The following is a 22,259-nucleotide window of genomic DNA, read 5'->3' on the forward strand; positions in this document are numbered from 1 at the left end:
CCCGAGTCCCGTCATTCCAGGTTCCAGGACCTCACTCGTTTGTTCCCGTGTAACGCGCGGCTCTTGTAAGGCTCCCATTGAAAAAAATAAATAAAGCAAGAGCTCCATTACTGTTACTAAACTAAACACGGTGAGAAATAAGCAAAGAGATGAAGACAAACACCCCCCTCCCCACATCCACACACACACACACACACACACACACACACACACACACACACACACACACACACACACACACACACACACACACACACACACACACACACACCTTCTTCTTTTGGGGGGGGGGGGGTGAAAAGGAGGGGACTTCATATAAAAAAAAAAAAAGGAGGGAGTGAAGCAGTCACCCTCTTTGAAGTTAGAAGTTATTATCTGAGGAATACTTCCCTGGTTGTCCTAACGACCCTGGTGAATGGGGAAAGGAACTCCTTTGTCACAGATTGGGGTTTTCCTTCAGAGGGATGTCCGTGGAAATCACTTACATGGACCTTCCGAACGCGCTGACTGGCAGGCAGACATGCAGACGCCACCTCGTTTTTTGTTTTTTTTTTCCGGGGGAAAAGGGGACAAAGCGTGAGGGAGCCCGGCGCTCCCTCACGCTGAAGGATCATTTCTCACTTTACAAGCATTAGGCCCGTAAAAGAAAAAAAAAGAAGGAGAAGAAGAAGAAGAAGAAGAAGAAGAAGAAGAAAAAAAAGAAATGTTACGGGGAGGTTGATCGTTCTGGTCCCTAAAAAAAAAAATAATAAAAAGGTTAAAGAGTTTTAAGAGGCATTTCGATGGCCTTGTTTTAATGGATGGCACTCTGAGCGGCGTGCTGTGTGCGGATGGTGCTTTACAAATAAAAGGCGTTCATATTATTCATTATTATTTTATTTTTTACTTTTTTTTTTATCATTCATTCAACCTCGCCGATACAACAATACCACATTAAGAACGTCGCCCGTGACAGGTTGTTATTTTATTTTTATGTTTTTGGTATCTCTTTCATTTTGTCACAAAAGCATTTTTTTTTATATTTATGTTGTGGTGGGGCAGGTGCAGGGAACACAAATACAGTGAAAAATAAATAAACAGTCAAACAAACAAACAAACCAACAAACAAACAAACAAATAAATAAATAATAATAAAAAATGGTATAATGCAAGATAAATTTACAATTTAAAACACATAGTGTCAAAATACCTCCCTTTCAACAAATCCAATGGCGTTGTGAAAGCTTTGACAATGGTTAAAAATGATAAATAAAATACATTTTAAAAATGGGTATGCCCTATTATATAATAGGGTATGCCCAATTTAGACGTATAAAGGAACATATGAATTAATCTTTGGACGCTTTGTCTGTGCTGTGCTTTTAAACTATTTAATACATTGGTGGTGTTGTTCAGGTGCAAACTATCCCGTTCTGGTGAATAAGAACTACAAGTGAAAATACAATTTCATGGCGTTAAAATGAAATGAACCCTTGAGGAAATAGCTGTGGCTGAAATGGTTTTTATTTAAGCATCCGAAGCAGAATGTGTTGCTATTATCTTCATTTATTGGTGGAGCGTTATGCAGTCCAGGGAGGGGATAAAGCTTTCTAAAAAATGCCAAATAATTACTCTGTTTATCATTATTTTGCATTCCTCGGCGATGAATAGGCCTGAGTCGGAAACAACACGTCGATGCTTTTCCACACCACATCAATTTAATCAATTTGTGGTTGTTAATAATAATAATAATGGTAATAATAGGCTATCTCTCTGGTGTTTTGTGCAGAAATCCAAGCGTTTTGCCAGCTGTTTTATGTGAAGGCCTCAGCTTTCCTTAACAGGGGAAATGCAGCTTCAGTCAGAGCTGCAGGGTCTCTGGTAGGGGTTTGGAAACGTGTATTTTCGGTCGCAACTCCTTTTTATTCTGCTCAGATAACAATGTGCGTGCGTGTCAGGAGAACATCCGCTAAGTTTTGAAAGGATTTAACCCGCTGGCTGCTGCTTCCTCCACCTCCATCCCCGCGTGTTTTTAAATGACACCGCCCACAGCGGACCGACCGGCCGGTGCGGGGTTTTAATACTTCCATAGGAACTTCATTAAATCAATTACCCGGAGAGCACGTCACCGTTTATTATGATAATCTGTGAAATGTTGCGTTTTCCTTTGGTGCGTGCGGAACTTTCCGAGTGACTAGTGAGGCAGTGCTGTTGGTTTCAAGACAACACGTTAAACCACATTAACTACTCCACTGCTGGAGAAAAAAAAAAAGAAAAGAATGAAAAGGTTGTTTTGTGTCTTCGTTATTCACATACACAAGTGTGGATTCTGAATTTATTTCACTTATTTCCAAATATGCTAATTAACAATGGATATAACTAAATGTGTAATGACATTCTAAGGAAAATAAGTGGTAACACTTTGTGTTTTACAGTGAAGGTTTATCAACAAAAACATGCAAATAAATGAAAATCACATATACATAAAATAAATAAAATTGCAAATTGCATTTGTTTTTCTCAAAATCAATTTTAAAGTGGATTACTTATTTAATAACAGGTATATACACACACACACACACACACACATACATACAAAATTGTAAATAACTTAATGAGATTTTTTTTTTGCACACAATAAAAAAGTGAATATGACAACTCATACTTCTGTCAAATGTAAAGGATAATACATTAAAATTACATTCAAAACAACAACTTGTTTATTGTGTCTCTTGAACCTTGACATATTTTGTTTGCTATATTTGTGTTGCTCCCTGGATGATCTGCACTACCATCACTGAAAGACGTTCTTTTAAAGGACAAGCAACTCATCCCTAAACCTAAGAATATTCTTTGTTATAAAATGTTCCGTAGGGCGGCCGACTGCTCCATGTTGTCACGTAGACGGAGCCACTTCTCATCCATTTACCTCCCAACAGAAGAGCGAGATACATCATTCTGGTCTCGCCTGTCTCAAAGAACTGACATAATATCTGGCTGCTCAGTAACATCTGTGGGGGTAGAGACTTGGTGCCGGTCCAAAGCCCCATCCCAGGACTGGGAGCCACTCCAAGCCAGTAGGTGAGGAGAGCAAGGTCGTCCACGGACAACCACAGGAACCAGGCCCCGCTACCTGGCCCTCGTACAGCCCACCGGCCAGAAGGTAGAAACCAAAGTGCAGATAAGCGTAAGTGTGTTGCCCCAGTAGTCTGTTATTGAGTGACAGGGCTTTCCTAAAAGCCCCTAAATGCAGGATGTAGGCTTGAACGTTCTAGGAAACTAGGCCGGCCAGGTGGGAGAAATATTGGTATATATTGTACCAATGGGGAAACAGATGGACTTTAAAGGTTGGATTTTTACATTTGTGCCCATGAGTAATCTGACATGGGAGGCACTTAAGGTGGAACGTACAGATGACATAAGAGCCAAGCTTTGGCAGAAAATTGAAACATATTTCCTTGAATCTATAAGACAACTTAATTGGGCTGTCACCCACAATTTCATGAATGTAAAAACTACTGGTTTGTGGAAGGAGGGGTATAAGGATCGGATGATTCGTGGTAGGATTATTAAATCCTAAAGGGCTTCACTTTACCTCTGCGCCTGTCTGTACCCTTAACCCTTTCTGCAGGGCGAGCCACATGGCCAAAATTCAGGGCGCGACGGCCCGGTCAAATCTTCAGCTGTACACAGCTGTTTATTTTCGCCCATTCGGTACAATTCCTTTCTTGTTTCATCCTCACAAAGACTCCTTTGCTTGCAGGCAGATTGGTATCACAACCTGATTTGTGTGGAACTATCAGGCCAGCTAAACAGGGCTCCGCGGCCGTTCAGAAAATACAGAGCGAGGGGAGTGGAATGGATGGCAATATATAGAGATAGCGCGGATTGAAAATCAACAGAACATTTCCTTGAACCTGTAACAGAGATACACGGCAAACAGCGGCTCTGAGGCGTGAGGGCTTGGTGCTGGCCAAACCGCTTTCCCATTGTGAAGCCTCTGTATCTTTCGACGAGGCCAAGTTTGGTGAGTGTTGCTACCAAACATCTTCTGCTCCCCATCGCATGATTGGAGCCCTAATCCAATGTGATAAGCCAGTGCACTGGCAGTAAAGCGTCCAATGTGGGGCCACCATTGCCTTCCCAACCACGGTGAGCCAAGACCTCCCCCTGACTCCAGGAAGGCTCTGGTGTGTCGCCTGAAACATCACAAGCCTTATTGCAACCATCTCCGTCAAACAAACTTGGGATTGGAAATCACTGATATGGCACTGGATGGGCAGAAGGAAATAGAGTGTCTTGATGTTTCCAACTGACCAGGGATAAGCCAGAAAGGAAATATGGCTGGATAGGCAATGAGATTGAGATACGGGGTCTCCAACTGACCGGTGGCTTCAAAGAGATGTGGTTTGTGGTGCACCGAGGCCTCAGATGTGGCTTAAGAGATGAATGATTGAATAGCGAGATGACCTATGTTGCTAATGCTTTCCGGGAGACACGATTCCTCCTTTACATGAACGCTGTCGAGTCCTCATGTGACCGTCCAAGGTGTCCAATATGGCTCTGTTATTTAAAGTCATTAGCACAAGAACACCTACTAGTGCAGGCTGTTGTAGTTATTCCGAAGATACTGATGACAGCCATAATGTGTCTGAGCGTCCCATAGGATGTTTAGTTCTGGCCTGTCCCAATCACAAGACTAATTGTATAATTAGGCCGGCTCCATTGGGGACGGCCACCTTTTGGCCTTCCCCTGACATTTGCAATGGTAAATGACAGCATATATCACAAACCATCACGGCCAATCTATCTTAGTGACACTAAACCTAGAGAGATGGTTATATTTTGCTAATGTAACTGATGGGTCGCAGAGGCAAGTGACGCTGAAGGAATCTTAAACGACGACGCAAAAGCACTTAATGCGTGATTTATTCCGATTATATGATTACACTGACGTCGGTGAGTTGAATCGGGATGCTTCACTAAACTATGTGGTGGGGTTTTTTTTTTTTCTGAATTCAGTAGAAGAACTTGAAGAAATTCCTTGGATTGCCTGACACACCGCAAACCAAATGCCACCCATCTGCCATTCTCATCATTAACATGCACATTATTACTGCTGTCAGATTTGAGGCTTGGTTGAATATGAACTCCTGGTGAAGGGGGCTGCTGCAGGCGCTGCCCCGGGGGGGGGGGGGGGGGGGGGGGGGGGGGGGTGAAGGTTTCATCACACCAATTGTGTGTGTGTCTGTGGCTGGATGAGGACAACTCTCCATCCAGGAGGGCCCTACAGGTACCCTCATTACCAGCCCCCTGTAGCAGAGCTGCGTACCTGGGAGAGCAGAGGTGTCTCCCCCAACTCCCACCTGGTCTCACTCTGCCTGTCACAACTCCCATAGAGAGCATCCCTGATAGGAATTATAATGACAGTCAATGTTTGCGGCAACGCTGAATATATTATTTGAAAAAAAAAAGAAAAAAAAAAGTGCCTTGCAATAACACCTTTTAATATTAGCAAAAACTGGGGGGATGTCATTAAAAAAAAGTCTGAAAATATATGTGTGTGGGAATAATGGAATGGAACGAAATATGGGGCGACGTCACGTCATCCCCACTTAGAGGCTGAAATCAAAGTCAAAGTCAAAGTTAGTTAATATTTGACTGAGACAGTATTTGTTTAAAAAAAAAAAAAAATCTTAAAAGTCGAACCCACTGTCATGTTGCCTAATTGTTTTTATTTCCAGGTGTTGCAGAATGTTTGAATTTGAATCCAAATCAGAATCTGTTTATTCGGGCAGTAATGCATTTTCATATGCAAGGAATTTGGGTTGGTGCATTGTTATAGAGATAATTAGCAAAACAACACACAACATACACAGAACGCTTTCCATTCAGCTTTTATTTGAAAAAGAAATACGATTTTACATTTTCACTCAGAAAAATATTGTCATTCCTGGGAATAAAAAAAAAAAAATTGGGATTTTTTTTTTCTTCTTCTGCTTTTGGGCGTCACCCCCCCAACACACACACACACACACACACACACACAAACAATGTCTGAGTAGAACATCACCAGGTTGAAGTGACGATTGGATCGTGATCTGCACGATAACACCGCGAGTGCAATAGAATTAAACGCCCATCGCGTGTCGCCGGGGCTGGCTTGACGCGCACGCACGGAAACATGAAAACAGAGCCACAGAATCGAGCGTCCCCCAAACTCGCCTCTTGCACACTGTGCCCGAGTTTCAAAGGGCAAGTGGTGCTTCATTAAGTGTAGCCCCGTCCCTCCAGGTCCCCCCCGAGTCTGGAGAGAGCGGATTAATGTCAGTGACCTGTCAGCCCCCAACACCTACCGCACTATGGCGTGTATAGGGGGCCGTAATGAATCAAAGGGAAGAAATGCTTTTTCCGTGTCGACCGCGGAGGGTTTTTCGTAAAATGACTTTGGCGATATTGTTGTTAATGGCCAAAATAGCCCCACGGTTCATTTTTTTTGTTTGTTTTACCCCCGCCTTGATTTAACGAGCGGCAAATACAAATTGGGGGGGGGGGGGGGGGGGGGGGGGGACCCGCACCCGTGCGTCACAACAGGTTTCTGCGAAAACCACCATCTGCGCTCCTGTTTCGGGAGAGGGCGAAAACAAATGAAGACTGCTGTGTTTATTTATTTGTTGATTTATTTTGTGTCAATAGTTTGACGAATGTTTTATTTCGTTTTGTTTTGTTTGTTGTCAGTTTCAATGTATATGTATTCTATTTATTATCTGTTATGTTACATGAAATTAAAAAAAAAAAAAATCAACAGATCGATCGATCAATCAGTAAATCAGCCGATCAATCAAAGAAGATTTTTTTTTGTTGTTGTTGTACTTTAAAGAACATATCCACTTTTTTTTTTTGGGATCAGAGACGGACCGTAGAGGCCTACACATGAGTTCCAATAGTGCAAAGCGAGTGGAACGAAAGATAACATTTCCCTTTAAAAGCGTCACAAGGTTCAGAAGGATCATCGCCCAAATATCCCCAAATCACCCAAAATTAAAAGCTATTTTATTGATTTCGTTTATGAAAAAACAACGACAGAGAAACAACAACAATAATAATAATAATAATAATAACAATAATAATAACAATAATAATAATAACAATAATAATAATAATCATCATCATCATCATCATCATGTGTGTAAAAGCATAATTTTAGTCCGTCACTGATTTTATAGACAGATCTTTCTTTTTTTGGGGGGCAGGGGGTGGAGTCGTTCATCAATAAACTAGCCTTTTTCTTTCTTTGTAAGTTTTTTTCTTTTTAAATAATAATGAGTCCTTTCACTTTTCCAAACACGCACTCTCGGCTGCTCGGGATTAGGGAGAGGCTCTTGACTCCTTTTTCACTGGAAAGCAAAGTGCGTGTGTCAGCATCTCCACGGAGAAAGGAGCCGAATAATATGAGCGTCCTGCGCATCGTGTTTAATTGGATTAGACGGTGTCACGATGAAGGCCATGACGGGCGAGACACACACACACACACACACACACACGCACACACGCACACGCACGCACACACACACACAAAAGAGAAGTCCGGAAAATAAAATAGTACATGTGTTCACTTTGTTAATAATTATTATGCATTCAAATATATCCAGTAATACACTTTTGCACACGCGCATTCACACCCCATAAACACACAACAATACGACTGGCCTTGCAGACAACAATGGGACTCGAACCAAACAATTAATTCCTTCCTCCTTCTCTCTCTCTCTCTCTCAAAAAAAAAATACAACAACACGCACGTCCGTGTCGTGGACTGTCACGGGGGGGGGGGGGGGTATTTAACAAACACTGCAGAACTTTGTAGAATAATGTCACATTCTATGGTGCGTGCGGCAGGTGCGTGGGTGCACCTGTTCTGCGCGAAACGGAAGAGATGGAGGAAATGGAAGGGATGGAGGAAATGGAAGGGTGGCGAAATGGAAGGGATGGAGAAATGGGGTGGGGGTGGAGGAGAAATAAGTGGTTTTGGGTCCGGTTGATTGTCAGAGTTGTGACAGATATGAGATAAGAAACGCCTGTCGATGTAGAACACAAGCCGAGAGAGGCAGAGGAGGAGATGAGCAGATTTATTTGAACATACATGTCCTGTGGTTGATTCCTGATTTTAAACCACAACAGAAGGAGAAGGGTTGAGGCCTGTGGACATTAAGTACCAATAAACTATTGAGAAGGCGTACAAGCTTTTTTGTATAGTACATTTCATACACAAGGGCAATTCACAGTGCTTCACACAGAAGGCATACGAGACGTTATAGACATTATATACAAGCAAATAATAAAGTAACCATTGAAATAAAAAAATTAAAAAAGCTAAAAACACATTAAAAATAAAATTAAATAAAAGATAGTCCTAAAAACATGGCAGGACTCAAACCCGGGCCCATTTTGCTCGTTCGGACTGTAACCTAAAAAAATATAGATATAAATATGAATAAATATATAGATATAAATATAAATGTATATATATTAAAAGTTGGTAAAACTTTGTCACACTGTTACGACTCTCATTACGACGCCCCCCGACACCCAGCCCTCCGGCCCCCCACCCTCACTTTACCGTCTCCTAGCAACAGCAGACAAAGCTGGGGGTGGGGGTGGGGGGGGGGGGGGGGGGTGCTGGAGGTGGGCAGTGGGGGTCCCGGGTCCCGGGTCAGCCTTTGATGCCCGTTAAGGAGCCTGGAGTCCGGGTCCGCAGTGGAGTGGGACAGGTCCGGGCCCTCCGAACCCTGCATGCGACCAGTATTTAGACATTTATTGAGACGATTTTTCTCCCAGGGATTTAAATATATATATTTTTTAAATATATATATATATTTGATGGGTCGTTGTTGTCGTTTCAGAAAACTATATATATATATATATATATATATATATATATATATATATATATATATATATATATATATATATATATATACACACACACACACGTATATATATTTTTTTTTACTTAAGAACCTATCTTTTTTATTATTGTGATTATGATTATTATGATTATTATGATTATATCCTGAAAGATTGTTTTCGGGTTTGGTTTTTATCTTTTTTTCCCAGATGGGTCCACTGGGCCCGTGTGTCTGAGGCCTCTCAGATCAGATGGAGTTAGTGATGGTGCACATGTGCCAGATGAATTTCACATCATGCAAATGGAGTGAAAGACATGCTGCACATATGGGGGAATATCACTTTGCGCGTTAGAATTAGAATAAACGAAGATCTTCGCTAAGGGGGGGGGGGATAAATAGAATAAATAAAATAAACAGAATAAACAGAATAAATAGAATAAATAGAATAAATAGAATAAACACAATAAATAGAATAAACACCCTGCTCCCCCTGCACTGCCGTTGTATTATCGCACGACTACAAATTATTATTATTATTATGAAGCGAATCTACTCTCATAATACCTATGTCATTAATCGAGCATAACATTTCACAGATGGAGGTGAATTAAAACGAATACTTTTAAACTTTTGATACATTTTTTACTTCAAGGACTTTTATATCGATGGGTCGTTGTAGTCGTTTCAGAACAGATATTGTCCTAAACAAACTGGACGAATAAAAACAAAACTTCAAACGGCAAATGTATTTGCAACAACAATTTGATTAAACAGACAGCCACGAATAATGCACAAATGAATAAAATCAAACAACAGACGACCCAATCTCGTTGAGAAAAAAAAAAAAGTTTTGCAAACAATAGTAATAAAATACAGAAATCCTGGAGAGAAATAAAGATTATTCCATTCCGTCGTTTTATGTTGTTGTTTTTTTTTTTAATCTCCATTTAAAACTCGTGCTATTAAAATCACCCAACATTTTTAAATCACACAGGACTGCGGAGCAATCTTTTTGGTGACATTACCTTGTCATATATTGTCATTAGGCCACTATTAACACAACGAAGTCGTTGTTGGAGGATCCCCGGGCGGGGGGGGGGGGGGATTATGAGAATAATAATAATATTAAGGGGGGGGGAGAAAAAAAACAAAACATCTTTGCCACACGGGTCCCATTTAGATGAATGGAAAAATATGTAAAAACATTGGGCTGTAATTCTCCCACCGACGGTGCTTTGCATACCGCGGGACGTGCAGCCTAATTGATCCGCCGTCGCCAGGTTGTGATCGCTTTAATTGTGATTCACTCGCCCAGGGAACGAGGCGTGTTTAAAAAAAATAGGGGCCGTGCGCGGATCACTCCCCCCGCCACGGTGCGACGGAAACGTTCACCGGGGGCCCGACGCCGACGCAGGTGAAGCGACCGCTCTCGCCCCGGTCGTTCAACGTCAAAGTAAAAGCCGAGGGGCGAGGGTGAGCCTTCAGCAGAGCTCCTGCTGTCCCACATCCATGTCAACAAGTTGATTTTATTACTCTTATTATTATTTTTAAACACGCTGACAGAAGATTTCTTATTAACATACATTTCCAAATAATAAATACAGTCTATATCTGTATATCTCTACCCATTTGTACTCGTTGGGAGCACTTCTTAAATCATTATATAACCATGTAAATTGGACGGCAATGCGGAATTTCAAAATAAAAGTCTGACGTTGCGTTTTAATGAGGGATACCCTTGCCCGATTTGGGCTTGCCTACACCCGCTGTTTGCGACTTACAAAATATGAACGACTGAGTTCATATTGGAGGCAATCTTCAGCCTCACAGCCTTATTAATATTTCGATGGAGGCCGTGGCTCAGTGTCTTTAAAGTTGCCATGGTGAGCAAACCCATCATTTGGGGGGGGAAGTGTTCTCTGGGATTTCCCCTTTTCATTACATGCCTCAGTATGTATTAAAAAAAAAAAAAAAAATAAAAATTAAAAAAAAGACATTGTACAATAATAAAAAGCACAATGATTCTAAACGGTTTTGTATTGGTGTATAGTAATGATTTTAACAATAATCAACACATTTAAATCAGCTACGTTGAAGGGGAGGTCAACATGTATTTTCCAGGTTGCTCTGTCACAAGTATTCACCCTTTAATTTCTCATTTCAAATCTTTGATACTCACAACATAACATCAGTGCCCCCGTACAATGTATATTAGTATCATATGCTGAATTAAAATGTGAGATTTGTTATAAGCCAGACAGTTCTTAAGAACAGATTCCTATTGACGTGTTTTGACAATTAACTTCTAATTTTTCTTTTATCTCTGCTATAATTGTGATATTCTTTTTTTCCCCCCCTTCACATTGGGCAAGAATTTTGGCCCCGTCGTGGTGCAAAATCAGATTTTAATTCGGCTTGAACGTTTAAAAGAGCTGGCACGCCAAGCTTTAGCTATCAGACCATAATGACTGAATGGAGCTCGGGGTGGCATGCGGAAATATTTGATTTGAATTATTACTTAAATATAACTTTCGGCAAAGTTGCTGCTAATTCGCGATGACACAGCGCCAACCCGGAAAGAGAACCTCCGGCATCGCGTCTGGGTTTTATTTCATCGACGTTTCATTTATTAGGAAGGAATTTTAATAGCCTTAATGCTGACTTTAGTTACTGGTGTGAAGCTTCTAGCCCTCAAAACATAACACGGTGCAGACACGGGAGCAGTAAAAAAAAAAAAAAAAAGAGTATCTTTTTAGAGCCTATTTGGGGATTTAACTGCTGCCGATGCCGCACAAACGATCCCCCGCTTCCACCCACTTTGGGGCAAAATAGTAGGTGGAACCGGGCTGAAAACAAACAAACAAGTTGAATACGAATTCAGAGCAGAAAAGTGAACCGGGGGGCGCTGGGGGTTTTGGGGGAGAAGGGACAGCGATACATGGCCTCATGCCAGGGAGACGGCTTATTGGTGGGGCCTTCGCCTGGGCACAGGAGTGGGGTTTGGATCGTTCCTTTTCTATTCCCCCCCCCCCCCCTTTTTTTTTGTCTGGCCTTGGCCTGGCACAAATCACAGTCCTGCCCCAGACACAATAGATATTACAGTAGCTTGAGTAGAGGGAGAGAGAGAGAGGGAGAGGGAGAGAGAGAGAGGCAGAGAGAGAGAGAGCGAGAGAGAGAGAGGGGTGGCTGGAATGGGGAGGTGCAGCGCCTTTCATTACCATGGTCACCAATGGCACCATTAACCATTCAACACCCCCCCAATTATCCTCCCATCCACAGTCAAGAGAGACAAAGCCTTGGTCTTGGTCTGCTGGAGCAACATGACCGCTAATCTGTCCCACTCCAACATCACACCCACTCCACTGTCTCTAGAAGTCAAGACGCCTTCAAGGAGCGGCCCATTGACGCTCCGCTCCAAACGCAGATGCCGCGAGAAGTGCGTTAATGACCGGCGTCAATCGTTAGGGGGGGGGAACCGCGCGTTGCCCGGAGATAACGTAGCGAGGGGACGGCAGCGCTGGTGTCCACGCCGATATCTCTAGGGAGGTGGATTGAACTTTCGCCGAATACCGGAAATATATTTTGTCCCAGTGACGAAACGTCGTAAAAGACACACGCCAAGAGCTGAGGCGGCGCGGCTTCCCCAAAGAGACAGAAACAAACAAAAAACAAAGTGTTGGTTTAACGTCATTCGTTGAGGCTGTTGTAGTAAAACAGGACGTCGTTTGGTTGTTTGGTTGGTTGGGGCGGGGCTGGCTTTTTTTTTTTTTTTTTTTTTTCTTCCCCCCTTCCGTGGGGGCCATCGGGGGCCCCGGCTGAATGGAGCGACAACAGCGGCTTGTTGTGTTTGTTTACCCTTTCGCCCAGACGCCCGGACCCTGGAGATGGAGGAGCATCAGTCACTGACCCAAGAGAGGTGGGAGGCGTGGACACACACACACACACACACACACACACACACACACACACACACACACACACTTCTACACACATACACACGCACACATTGAATAGGGGGACACAATACACCCGCCCCATGACCCGCGACGTGCGTACGTCACATGGCTTGCCAAAAAAAGTGTGCGGCTGACAGAATGATGCAAGACGCTCCGGTTTGGCAGACGTGGAGGTCGGCGCGAGGCGCTCTTTACATTTGGGTAGACACGGTTTCAACTGTTGGATGCGTCCAAAGTTTTACTTCGGGGAGCATTGGGTGGAACTCGGGCGGAAAATATAAAATGATATGGCGGCTTCCAACGTCAAAACAATGTTATTTAATCAGCAAAAACAAACAAAATATCGACGTTATTATAAATGACAATTAATCATTTACAATGGAGAGGATCATTGCCCCACGCCCTGCCACGGCGTCCGGACTCTTTCGGCTTTATCTGTGCGTCTCTCTTTGTGGTCTTATTGTTGTTCTTCTCTTTTTTCCTTCCTTCCTTCCTTCCTTCCTTCCTTCCTTCCTTCCTTCCTTGCTTCCTGCCTTCCTTCCTTCCACCCATCCGCGGTTATTTCCCTGGCACGGCGGCAGACAGCGTTATGATGTTCTGGGCCTGTTTCAGCGAGGGCATGTCAATCATGCTGCCGCGGAAGGTGAACGCTCCCTGGAGAGAGAGAGAGAGAGAGAGAGAGAGAGCGAGAGAGAGAGAATAATAGCGTGTCCATGAGATGCTGAAGTAAACAAGGGCTTTCTGGTGAGTTTTATTAATGTAAAGACAAGGTACATCCTCTCTGGGAAGAAACTAAGAATGGAGTATCAAGTTCGTCATGACTCATACATTAACGCTTACATGTATTAACGACATAGTAATTACATAGTAATACACCCACTGTGCTCACAATTTGTTTGTATGATGCTGTAATGTTGTCATTTCATTCCGAACTTCCAGAAGAACATCAACGGCACAAGGATGTACAAGGATAAACTCAAGATCGTTGAAATAATAATTTTGTTATTTTTTCTGTATTTCTTTGGTACCGGACGTTCTTTTTCTTCAATATAATGATTCCCCCCTTCCGCTTTGATAAAACCACGGAATAGTTTGTCAATAGTTAAATATCCAAAACGTTTCCAATACCAAAGGGAGAAACTTTTTGTTTGTTGTGTTAGGTTGTCATGGTTGCTTATTTCTATTTTTGTGCAGGAAAGTTTTGCTGCGCTTAGAATACAAAAACAAAAACAAAAACAAAGAAAATTATTAGAAGGACGCCCCGTGTGCTGCAGTCAGTGGCTGCAGGTGAAAATTATGAGAAACAAGCAACTGTCATGTTGGACAAAGGAACTGACCTAGCACTCTGCTCAGAACCCTATGATTACAGGCAGGCACGCACACACATACACACACACACACACACACACACACACACACACACACACACACACACACACACGCACACGCACACGCACACGCACACGCACCAGCACACGCACCAGCACACGCACACACACGCTCGGCATGGCACGGGGATGGGTTGGGGCGTGCGTCCCCCGGGCGATGCTTAGTGGAAGCGGCCTGGCAGGGAGACGAGGTGTGGGCAGATTGTGTATTACCTCAGCAGACAGCCCACAGAGCTGCACACAGGATCCAACCATGCAATAAATTAGGAACAATAATATTGTACACTTAATTGGCCCACCTCCCCTACCCCCCTCCCCGTCCCTCCCCGTCACCCTGTGTCATCTCCGAGCGTCCCACGGAGGTGTGCGGTGTGTGTTCTCCCGAGGTGCAGGAGGTGTGCGACCGAGCGGCACAAAGGATCGGTCCTGCAAAACGGACCCCAACATGGCGGCCGTCACTGTGGCCCAACAGACTTGGGCCGTGTTTTGTTGTGGTTTTTTTACGGACCCAAATTTGTCCAAGTCAATGTGAACATCCCTCTATTTTGTCTATTTTCTCTATTTCTGTATTGGGAGAGAATTTATATATTTTTAAATTGAACTGAATTTTCTACACCATGTGCAGTGCGGCTGTCTAGACAGGGATTGTCTTGAAAATAAGATTTAACAATACCACTATCCACGCCATGCTACTTATCGTCCTGAATTCATCTATGACGTAGATCCCTATGCAAAAAAATGTTCCCGCAATTCAAGAAATGTCCTTGTAATCAGCTGTCCTCGTCCTCATCTCTCGGTGAGAATAGCAAACAAATACAATTTAACTCAATAAACAAAAAGAAGGTAAAATGCCCCCTGTACCTTTCCCTCCTTCTGGTGCTGCTCAAAGGCTGCTATGAGCTCTGCTGCCCACTGGACCCTCTCAGGACTGGGGGAGAACTCCTCCTGGACGGTCTGGACCTGCCCCGGGTGGATCACCTGCTTACCTGCACACGACAAAAGAGAGCCCCAATAACATAAAGAGAAATTAAAGACACAAACAGTACACACAATTCCTAAAATGCAGGAAAACCGAAGAAAATGCAACGTCAGGACCACAGGGGAAAAAATTAAAATAAAAAAATAAAATTACAAAAATACAAAATAAATATATATAAATAAATATATACATAAGCTTTATATGTACATTTTTATTATTACATTTCATTGTATATTTAATATTGTTTACCTTGAAAAAATTGGGGGAAAAATAGTATTACATATTTATTTATAGTATTAAATATTTATTACGCAAATCAAAGGTGTATGTGTGTGTGTTGGCCGAGTCAGCGTCTGCACAAACAGCGGCGAGAGGCGGCGGCCTGAGGGCCCCCCGCGGGGCCATGGGATGCGATGCATCACAGATGATGTCAGTCCTGCGGGCCCCGTGCTCCGGAGCCCTGCTGTAGTGTAGAAACTTTGCTGCACGCTTAGTTACACTTCAATCTCCGACAGCGGACGTCCAGCACGGACCCCTAACGGATAGTAATACGACCTACATCACACACACACATACACACACACACGCACGCACACGCACACACACACACACACACACACACACACACACACAGACGCGCACACACAGTGGCGGCAGCAAAGGAAAACACGGCAAATCAAATTAAGAAGGAAGCTACCGTGGAATGGTGCTTCCTAGAGTTTCAACAAATGGAAAAAATGGGCAGATTAGTTGCAAAGACTTAAGACAGATTGTGAAACCTTCCCTTGAAAATATGAGGCTTCCAATGTAATACTTTGTCCTTTTCAATAAATACATTTCCACACAATAGCAATCCTGGAAAATAGGTATAGGTATTTAATTTCAGTCATTGCAAACCTTTCCCTCAAGTCAGTTACCGAAACGTCACCCCCGCGCCCAACGAGGATTTCTCCGTCTCGGGACACAGCCTCCCACGGCTTCCCTCCGCTCTTTCACAGTTAAATCTGGGCGAGCGCAGCAGACATAATCCCGTGTACATTTGCGGATCAAACTTGTCGCGATAAGTTTAAGGTTATGAAACGTCTGGTGGGAACGCCGGCACCAGCGGCAGCCAGCGGGATCTCATCACTTTAGGGCTTAAGCTCTGTCTCCCAACAACAAATCCCTCAAGGAAGGTAGCCGAATTTAGCCCAGGAGAGGAGGACCACAGGAGAGGGCAAGAGGAGGGGGGGGGGGGAGGGGGGTGGGGTGAAAGAAAGTAAAGGAGGAGTGTGTTTTTCTGCATGTGTGTAAATATTTGTGTGTGTGTGTGTGCCCTCTAATCCCCTTTTACCGCCTGATATTTTTTCTGGCAACGGCTCGAAGAAAGGAGTATGTTTCGACACCTCGGCATCGGGGACAAACTGTGATTCAGTGTGCATTCATGTGTGTGTGTGTGTCTGAATGCGTTTTTTGTGTGCGCAGAAGAATGACAGCAGAATGACGGAGTGCAAAAGCAGACAGGGTGACTCAGGTGCCCTCGGTGACAACCCATTGGTTCGCCCCAAAAACGCGTCACAGACGCCCGGCAGCCAATCGCGCGCCGCCATGTGTTGCTTCCATTTCATTGGAGGATCCGCTATTTAGCAAAGTGCTCTCAGGCGAATGATGGACAGCGCCCCTGGGACGGCACAGAAACGTGGTCCCCCCACCCCCCAAAAAAAGCGAAGGCTTTCCGCTGCGGTTCTGCGAAGACTGCCCTCCTGTTTCCAGACATTTCCAGTTTCGGCGCTCGACAGGTAAATCAAACCTGAAATACTACCACACTTCAAAAAGTGTAGAGACGATCAGAGCCGCCGCATCAGCTCAAAGAAAAAACAGCAATTGTCAGGGGGAGATTCTGGACTTTCCCTTCTTCATGGGGAAGAAGCATTTCCACCGACGCTCCGTGCTAATGGCCGCCGTACGCGGCTTAGGTGCTGCCAAGGTCAATTACTGCTCAGGTAAAGGCTTTTGGCTGGGGCCGTATTATTGCTTAAGTACACTGTGGCCAGTAATAACCACTAACTAAGATTATAGAGAGTGCCCGGGCTTGTAAGCCACTAATCCACAGCCCTTTGAGTGGTTCTGCTCCATATCAGTCAAACCACTAATTTCGCCGGCAGTCTGTGGCTCCGGACGACTTTTTTATTTTTATTTTTTACGACCGCCCCGATTGGCGCGGGCGCCTCCTTCTCGAGCGTCTTGGACTTTAAAACCGTCATAGATGGCAAATCGAACGCAAAAACTTAAACGATGCTAATTCAGGCTCTGTGATTTATTTGAAGTAAACACTGGTGTCTCCTTGAACGCATGGCACTGTCGCACGGTACCAATTATTTTAAGGTTGAAAAGGGTTTGGGTTAAAAATAAACACGCCGCATATGCCCGAAGAAAATTGCCATTTGAGGGTTAAAAAAAAAAAAGATAAATAGAGGAAAATATTTCCTGCTTATATACATGCCCATAGATTTTCGTCTGAACCAAGTAAATGCCTAAAACCAAGCCTGTTATAGACGCACTAGCACCAGAAACACTGGTTGAAATTGACCACACGGTTCCTGAGTGGCACAGCGAGAGCTTCCAAAATCATGATGGAAAATCACAACGCGAGCGTGTATGAGATTATATGTGCAAAAATGAGTTTGCAAAACACCCGGAAACGCCTCCTCAGAGAACGAATGCTCACCGCAGAACTTGTAATATTTGCCTATGCTAATATATTATGTGTATTATTATGTGTCTCTCCCGGTCAGGCAGCGCTCCCAGTCATGTGGAGTTTCCCCCACCATCCTCTGTTTTCAGTGTGAAGCCCTGCTAATGATGTTAATGCAGCGGCTGACCTTACGTTGCTCCATGTAATGAACCCGCGCCGCTCCCTGACACACAAGAAAAACAAGACAAAAACCCCGAAAAAAACACACGCGATAAGACAAGAAACAGCTCTCGAGATCCGACACGGAGATTCATTTCAGTTGGAACCGGGTGACGAGGACAAAATGTCGCTGATTCAGAGTCAATTACTGGTCCACGTTGACGGCAAAATAATATTCAGTGCATCAGTGGAGAATACCTCTAGAATATTCACTTTGGAACAGAGTGTCCTGCCTCCTGCAGTCTGTTACACACCGTCTGTCATAGACACACGCACACACGCACACACACACACACACACACACACACACACACACACACACACACACACACACACACACACACTACACACACATTCTAAAAGCGTTGCCTGGCTACAGACACACACTGAGCTCTGTTGAGCTAGAAGCTAACAGGTTTTGCTAGCTGCTGCTCTTTCTCATCCACAAATGTACAAACATGCAAACACACACGCAAGCACGCGCACGCGCACGCACGCACGCACGCACGCACGCACGCACGCACGCACGCACGCACGCACGCACGCCGGCACACACGCACACACGCACACACACACACACACACACACACACACACACAGCTTTGTGAAATTAAAGCCATTTAGTCCTCCGTTCATGGTGGGCAGAACAAAAATGTCATAGCCAGAGACTGCCTTTCAACAACTGAGAAATGTGATCTGGCTTCCACCACAGCGGAAGCACAAGCCCAGAGAGGAGCGAGGAAAAGAACAGGCAATGTCACGGCCTGTAAATACAATTAGAGAGAAAACTTTATCCTTGTATTTCTTTCTACAGTAAGTGCCCTGCGCATGGTTAAACGCATAGGAGAATAAGTGCCGCCTCCTACTGTTCTTCACTGGCCAAGTTTTAAACATTCATGGAGCGGCTCCCGATTCCTATCGTCCCTGGGAAAGCCATGATGGGCAACGAGAGAGAGAGAGAGAGAGAGAGATAGAGGGAGAGAGAGAGAATTTGGGTGGTGGGGATGGTGGCGGTGGCGATGGAGGTGGGGTCCGTACCTGTGAAGCCCATGAGCGCCCCCTCCCTGGCCTGCCGCCTCAGCCCGTCCTTGTCCTTGTAGTCGATGTGGACCAGGTCGATGGCCTGCAGCCCGAAGGCCTTGGTAGTCACCACCACCTTCTGCCGGGCGTAGAGCAGCTCCCGGGCGTCCTCGGTGCGCGTGGCTCCTGCGTGTAGTAGCGACAGGGAATTGATGCGAGGGCCAGGAAGGAGGAGAGAACACGCAGTGGATATGGATTTTCCCGTATCTCTTTGTAGAGAGGCAGGAAGTCCCAATTTCAATCCATCCTCCAGCTCATGGATCTAGGCGTACTTATCTGGGAAACATCCGACGCATGCCTCAAGGAGCAGACTTTAAAACCGATTCCAAATGAATTCAATTTGTATTTGTGGTGATACGGTGAAGCGGATGGGGTGAGAACCAGGAGACTGGCGGAGACCTATGCTGGCGCAGAAGTCGTCGGAGCCGAAGACGACGCCATCGTGGTGCAGACCAGCTTTCGGACAGAGGTGGCGCAACTCCTTACACACCTCCTATAAAAAAATAAAAAAAAAACACAAGCAAACGGTCTGTTAACACTGGACAATAGGCATGTTGCTCTAATACAGAGGTGAAATAGAGATGTGAAATGGACACTTTTAAGGGACTGGTACCAAAGCGGGAGATACGGATCGGGCCCATATGGTCCGGTGCTAACGGTAGTTATTATCGGTGCCAAGGCGCCCATGAACCCACATTATTGAATCAGTGTCTAGTTATTGTCCTCACAAACTGTGCTTCTTATAGGTACAACCCACCATCCTTATTGAGACAATATCCTGTACGTATATGTCCAAGCTGCGGTGCAAATTCAAAGCTGCAGAAGCGGTAGACGATCGCGATTGAAAGTTGTATTTAAATTATACTTCAATAATGTAGCAAAAATGCAATAAAAATTGTTTTATTTCTCTATTAACCTGGGTTAAAATACCTCAAATGGAATCAAACACTTACTCACACGAGGCCTTAACATGAGGAGCGAAGGCTGCTGAAAAAACAGCAGCACCCGCCCACAACACCGCGCACGGTACCCCAGTCACTGCTGCCAGGACTACAGGCTACCGCCAGAGAAGACGGTGGAGGGAACTGAGTTCATAGCTGTCATGATTACATCAACACATTAGCGAGCGCACGCCAGTGTCACCGCCTTCAGCGAGCTCTGAGACGTGTCAAAACAGGCAACATGAACGGCCCGTGTTATTGGACAAATTGACAGTTTTCCCTGTCAGATAATACGCTTTGCTGCCTTTTTAAAGTCTAATCCGCGATATTTATCAGTGGGAGCGACGTGATTTCAATACCACGTAAATAAGGTTGTGAGATTAAGAAACTGTTGTGACACAGATGCATTAGCCACCTGAGCTCTGTTATGAATGGTACAAAACTTCAACACAAGCATTACCTTTAAACTGTGATAGCGGGAGCGGTGCCAGTGTCGACACATTTCTAACTCCACCCAACCCTACACGCCGTCTTTAGTCCCAAACTCAGCATTATTCGTTATTTCCAGATCTCAAAATGTGGCCTGCCACTATGAACACATCAAATATAGGCAGAAAAAAGAAAACCCACAGACGCCGGTTTCCCTTTGGTAAATTCCCAGTCTTTGTTGATCCGTCTGAGCCGCCTCGCTAAGATGACAGCTGAAGACGCAGTCCGCCAAATACTGGTCACTATGACTATGAAACCGAGGGGGGAAAAGAACGACTGGAATGTGAATTGTCTATTGCAAGGAACAAAGAACAATAGGAAGGTGTCTCCTCCTTTTGTCAGGTTTCAAATTAATTTCACCACTAGCTGGGACACACAGATTTTTTTTTTTTTCCCCCTCCACGCTAAGACCCTGGGGTTCCGTCTGGGCAAGGAAACATGGTGTTCTCAAGGAAAGCACACAAACACACCGAGCTGCCACACACACGCACGCACGTGCGCGCATGCACACACGCACACACGCGCACACACACGCACACGCACACACACACACACACACACACACACACACACACACACACACACACACACACACACACACAGTCACAAAACAAGAGGGGGGAATGAAAAGACAAATCAAAAGAAAGAGGACAGCATGTCCTCCCCAAATCCCCCCAAAAACCATGCCCTTTCCCCGGCGAAGCTGAAGGTCGCGCTGTAGCAAAAACCAGGCTTGCTTTTATGCCTGCCAAAATGTCATTAAAAAAATCATCCGGTAAGATATTGAAAAACAGGTCTAATTAAAACACGTCGGTGTGTCTGGAGAGAAGAGGGGGGGGCGAGAGAGACAGAGAGAGGGAGAGGGAGAGAGAGAAAAAATGTGGCTCAAATGCCTAATTTTGAAAGACTGTCCGAGTGTTTTGAATCGCTTCCTCCCTGGACACATGGAGCGCTCCGCGAGCTGACACGCTCTTTAATCTGAAGCGAACGAGGGACCAACAGCAAAAATACCTTACGTCGGCAGTTTTGTGTGTGTGTGTGTGTGTGTGTGTGTGTGTGTGTGTATAATTTACCTTAAAATTGAGCAAACCCACAGCGGTTTCTACGAAGGTGACCAGGCGCACGGGCTCTGTCAGCTCCCGTCCTTTCAAGTGGAGCTGAAACCTGTCGACGAACTAAAAGGCGACAGGACAATCAAAGGAGGAATCAGAAAACTCATTAAAATGCTGCATTTTTAAACAACGGTAACAGGTTCAACTCCCTAACTCCTGTGATGCATATTGAAGGACGGAAGCATTTGTCACTTCCTTTTGTGTGACACCGCACCTGTATGCCTTGAAACCCTTGAAGAATTATTATTATTATTATTATTGTGAACAAAGGCTCAAAGTTGACAAAGATGGCCGCCGGATTGTCTCTCCACCGTGACGCAGGCGGAGGAGCCAGCACCACCTCCACCGTTGTGGTCGTACGACACGGGAAGGAGGTGTGAAAGAAAACCAAACCCAGATATCAAGCCGTTTGGGTCAAAGCAAATTCGAAAAGCTGTGAAAAGTGGGTGCGGGATTATAACGACATGCAAATTGATAAGACGCTACTTTTCAAAAGCGCTGCAGGAGAAAGTGGGGGTTGGGGTGGGGGGTGT

At 44.6% G+C, this 22,259-nt stretch overlaps 1 protein-coding gene across 1 annotated transcript in view; it reads right to left on the reverse strand.

Annotated features, from left to right (window-relative positions):
* Positions 1-12,332: 12,332 nt before the first annotated feature.
* clybl (citrate lyase beta like) overlaps positions 12,333-22,259 on the reverse strand; it is a 64,745-nt gene continuing 54,818 nt past the window's right edge. Inside the window, exons 4-8 of the mRNA XM_080019061.1 lie at positions 21,688-21,789; positions 19,584-19,677; positions 19,143-19,310; positions 15,094-15,218; positions 12,333-13,498 (exon numbers count right to left, since the gene is read on the reverse strand). Of these exons, the coding sequence (XP_079875187.1) occupies positions 13,403-13,498; positions 15,094-15,218; positions 19,143-19,310; positions 19,584-19,677; positions 21,688-21,789 (585 nt within the window). The 3' untranslated portion in view covers positions 12,333-13,402. The remainder of the gene's footprint in view (positions 13,499-15,093; positions 15,219-19,142; positions 19,311-19,583; positions 19,678-21,687; positions 21,790-22,259) is intronic.

This window comes from Zeus faber, assembly GCF_960531495.2.
Source record: "Zeus faber genome assembly, chromosome: 18".
NCBI classification, from domain to species: domain Eukaryota; kingdom Metazoa; phylum Chordata; class Actinopteri; order Zeiformes; family Zeidae; genus Zeus; species Zeus faber.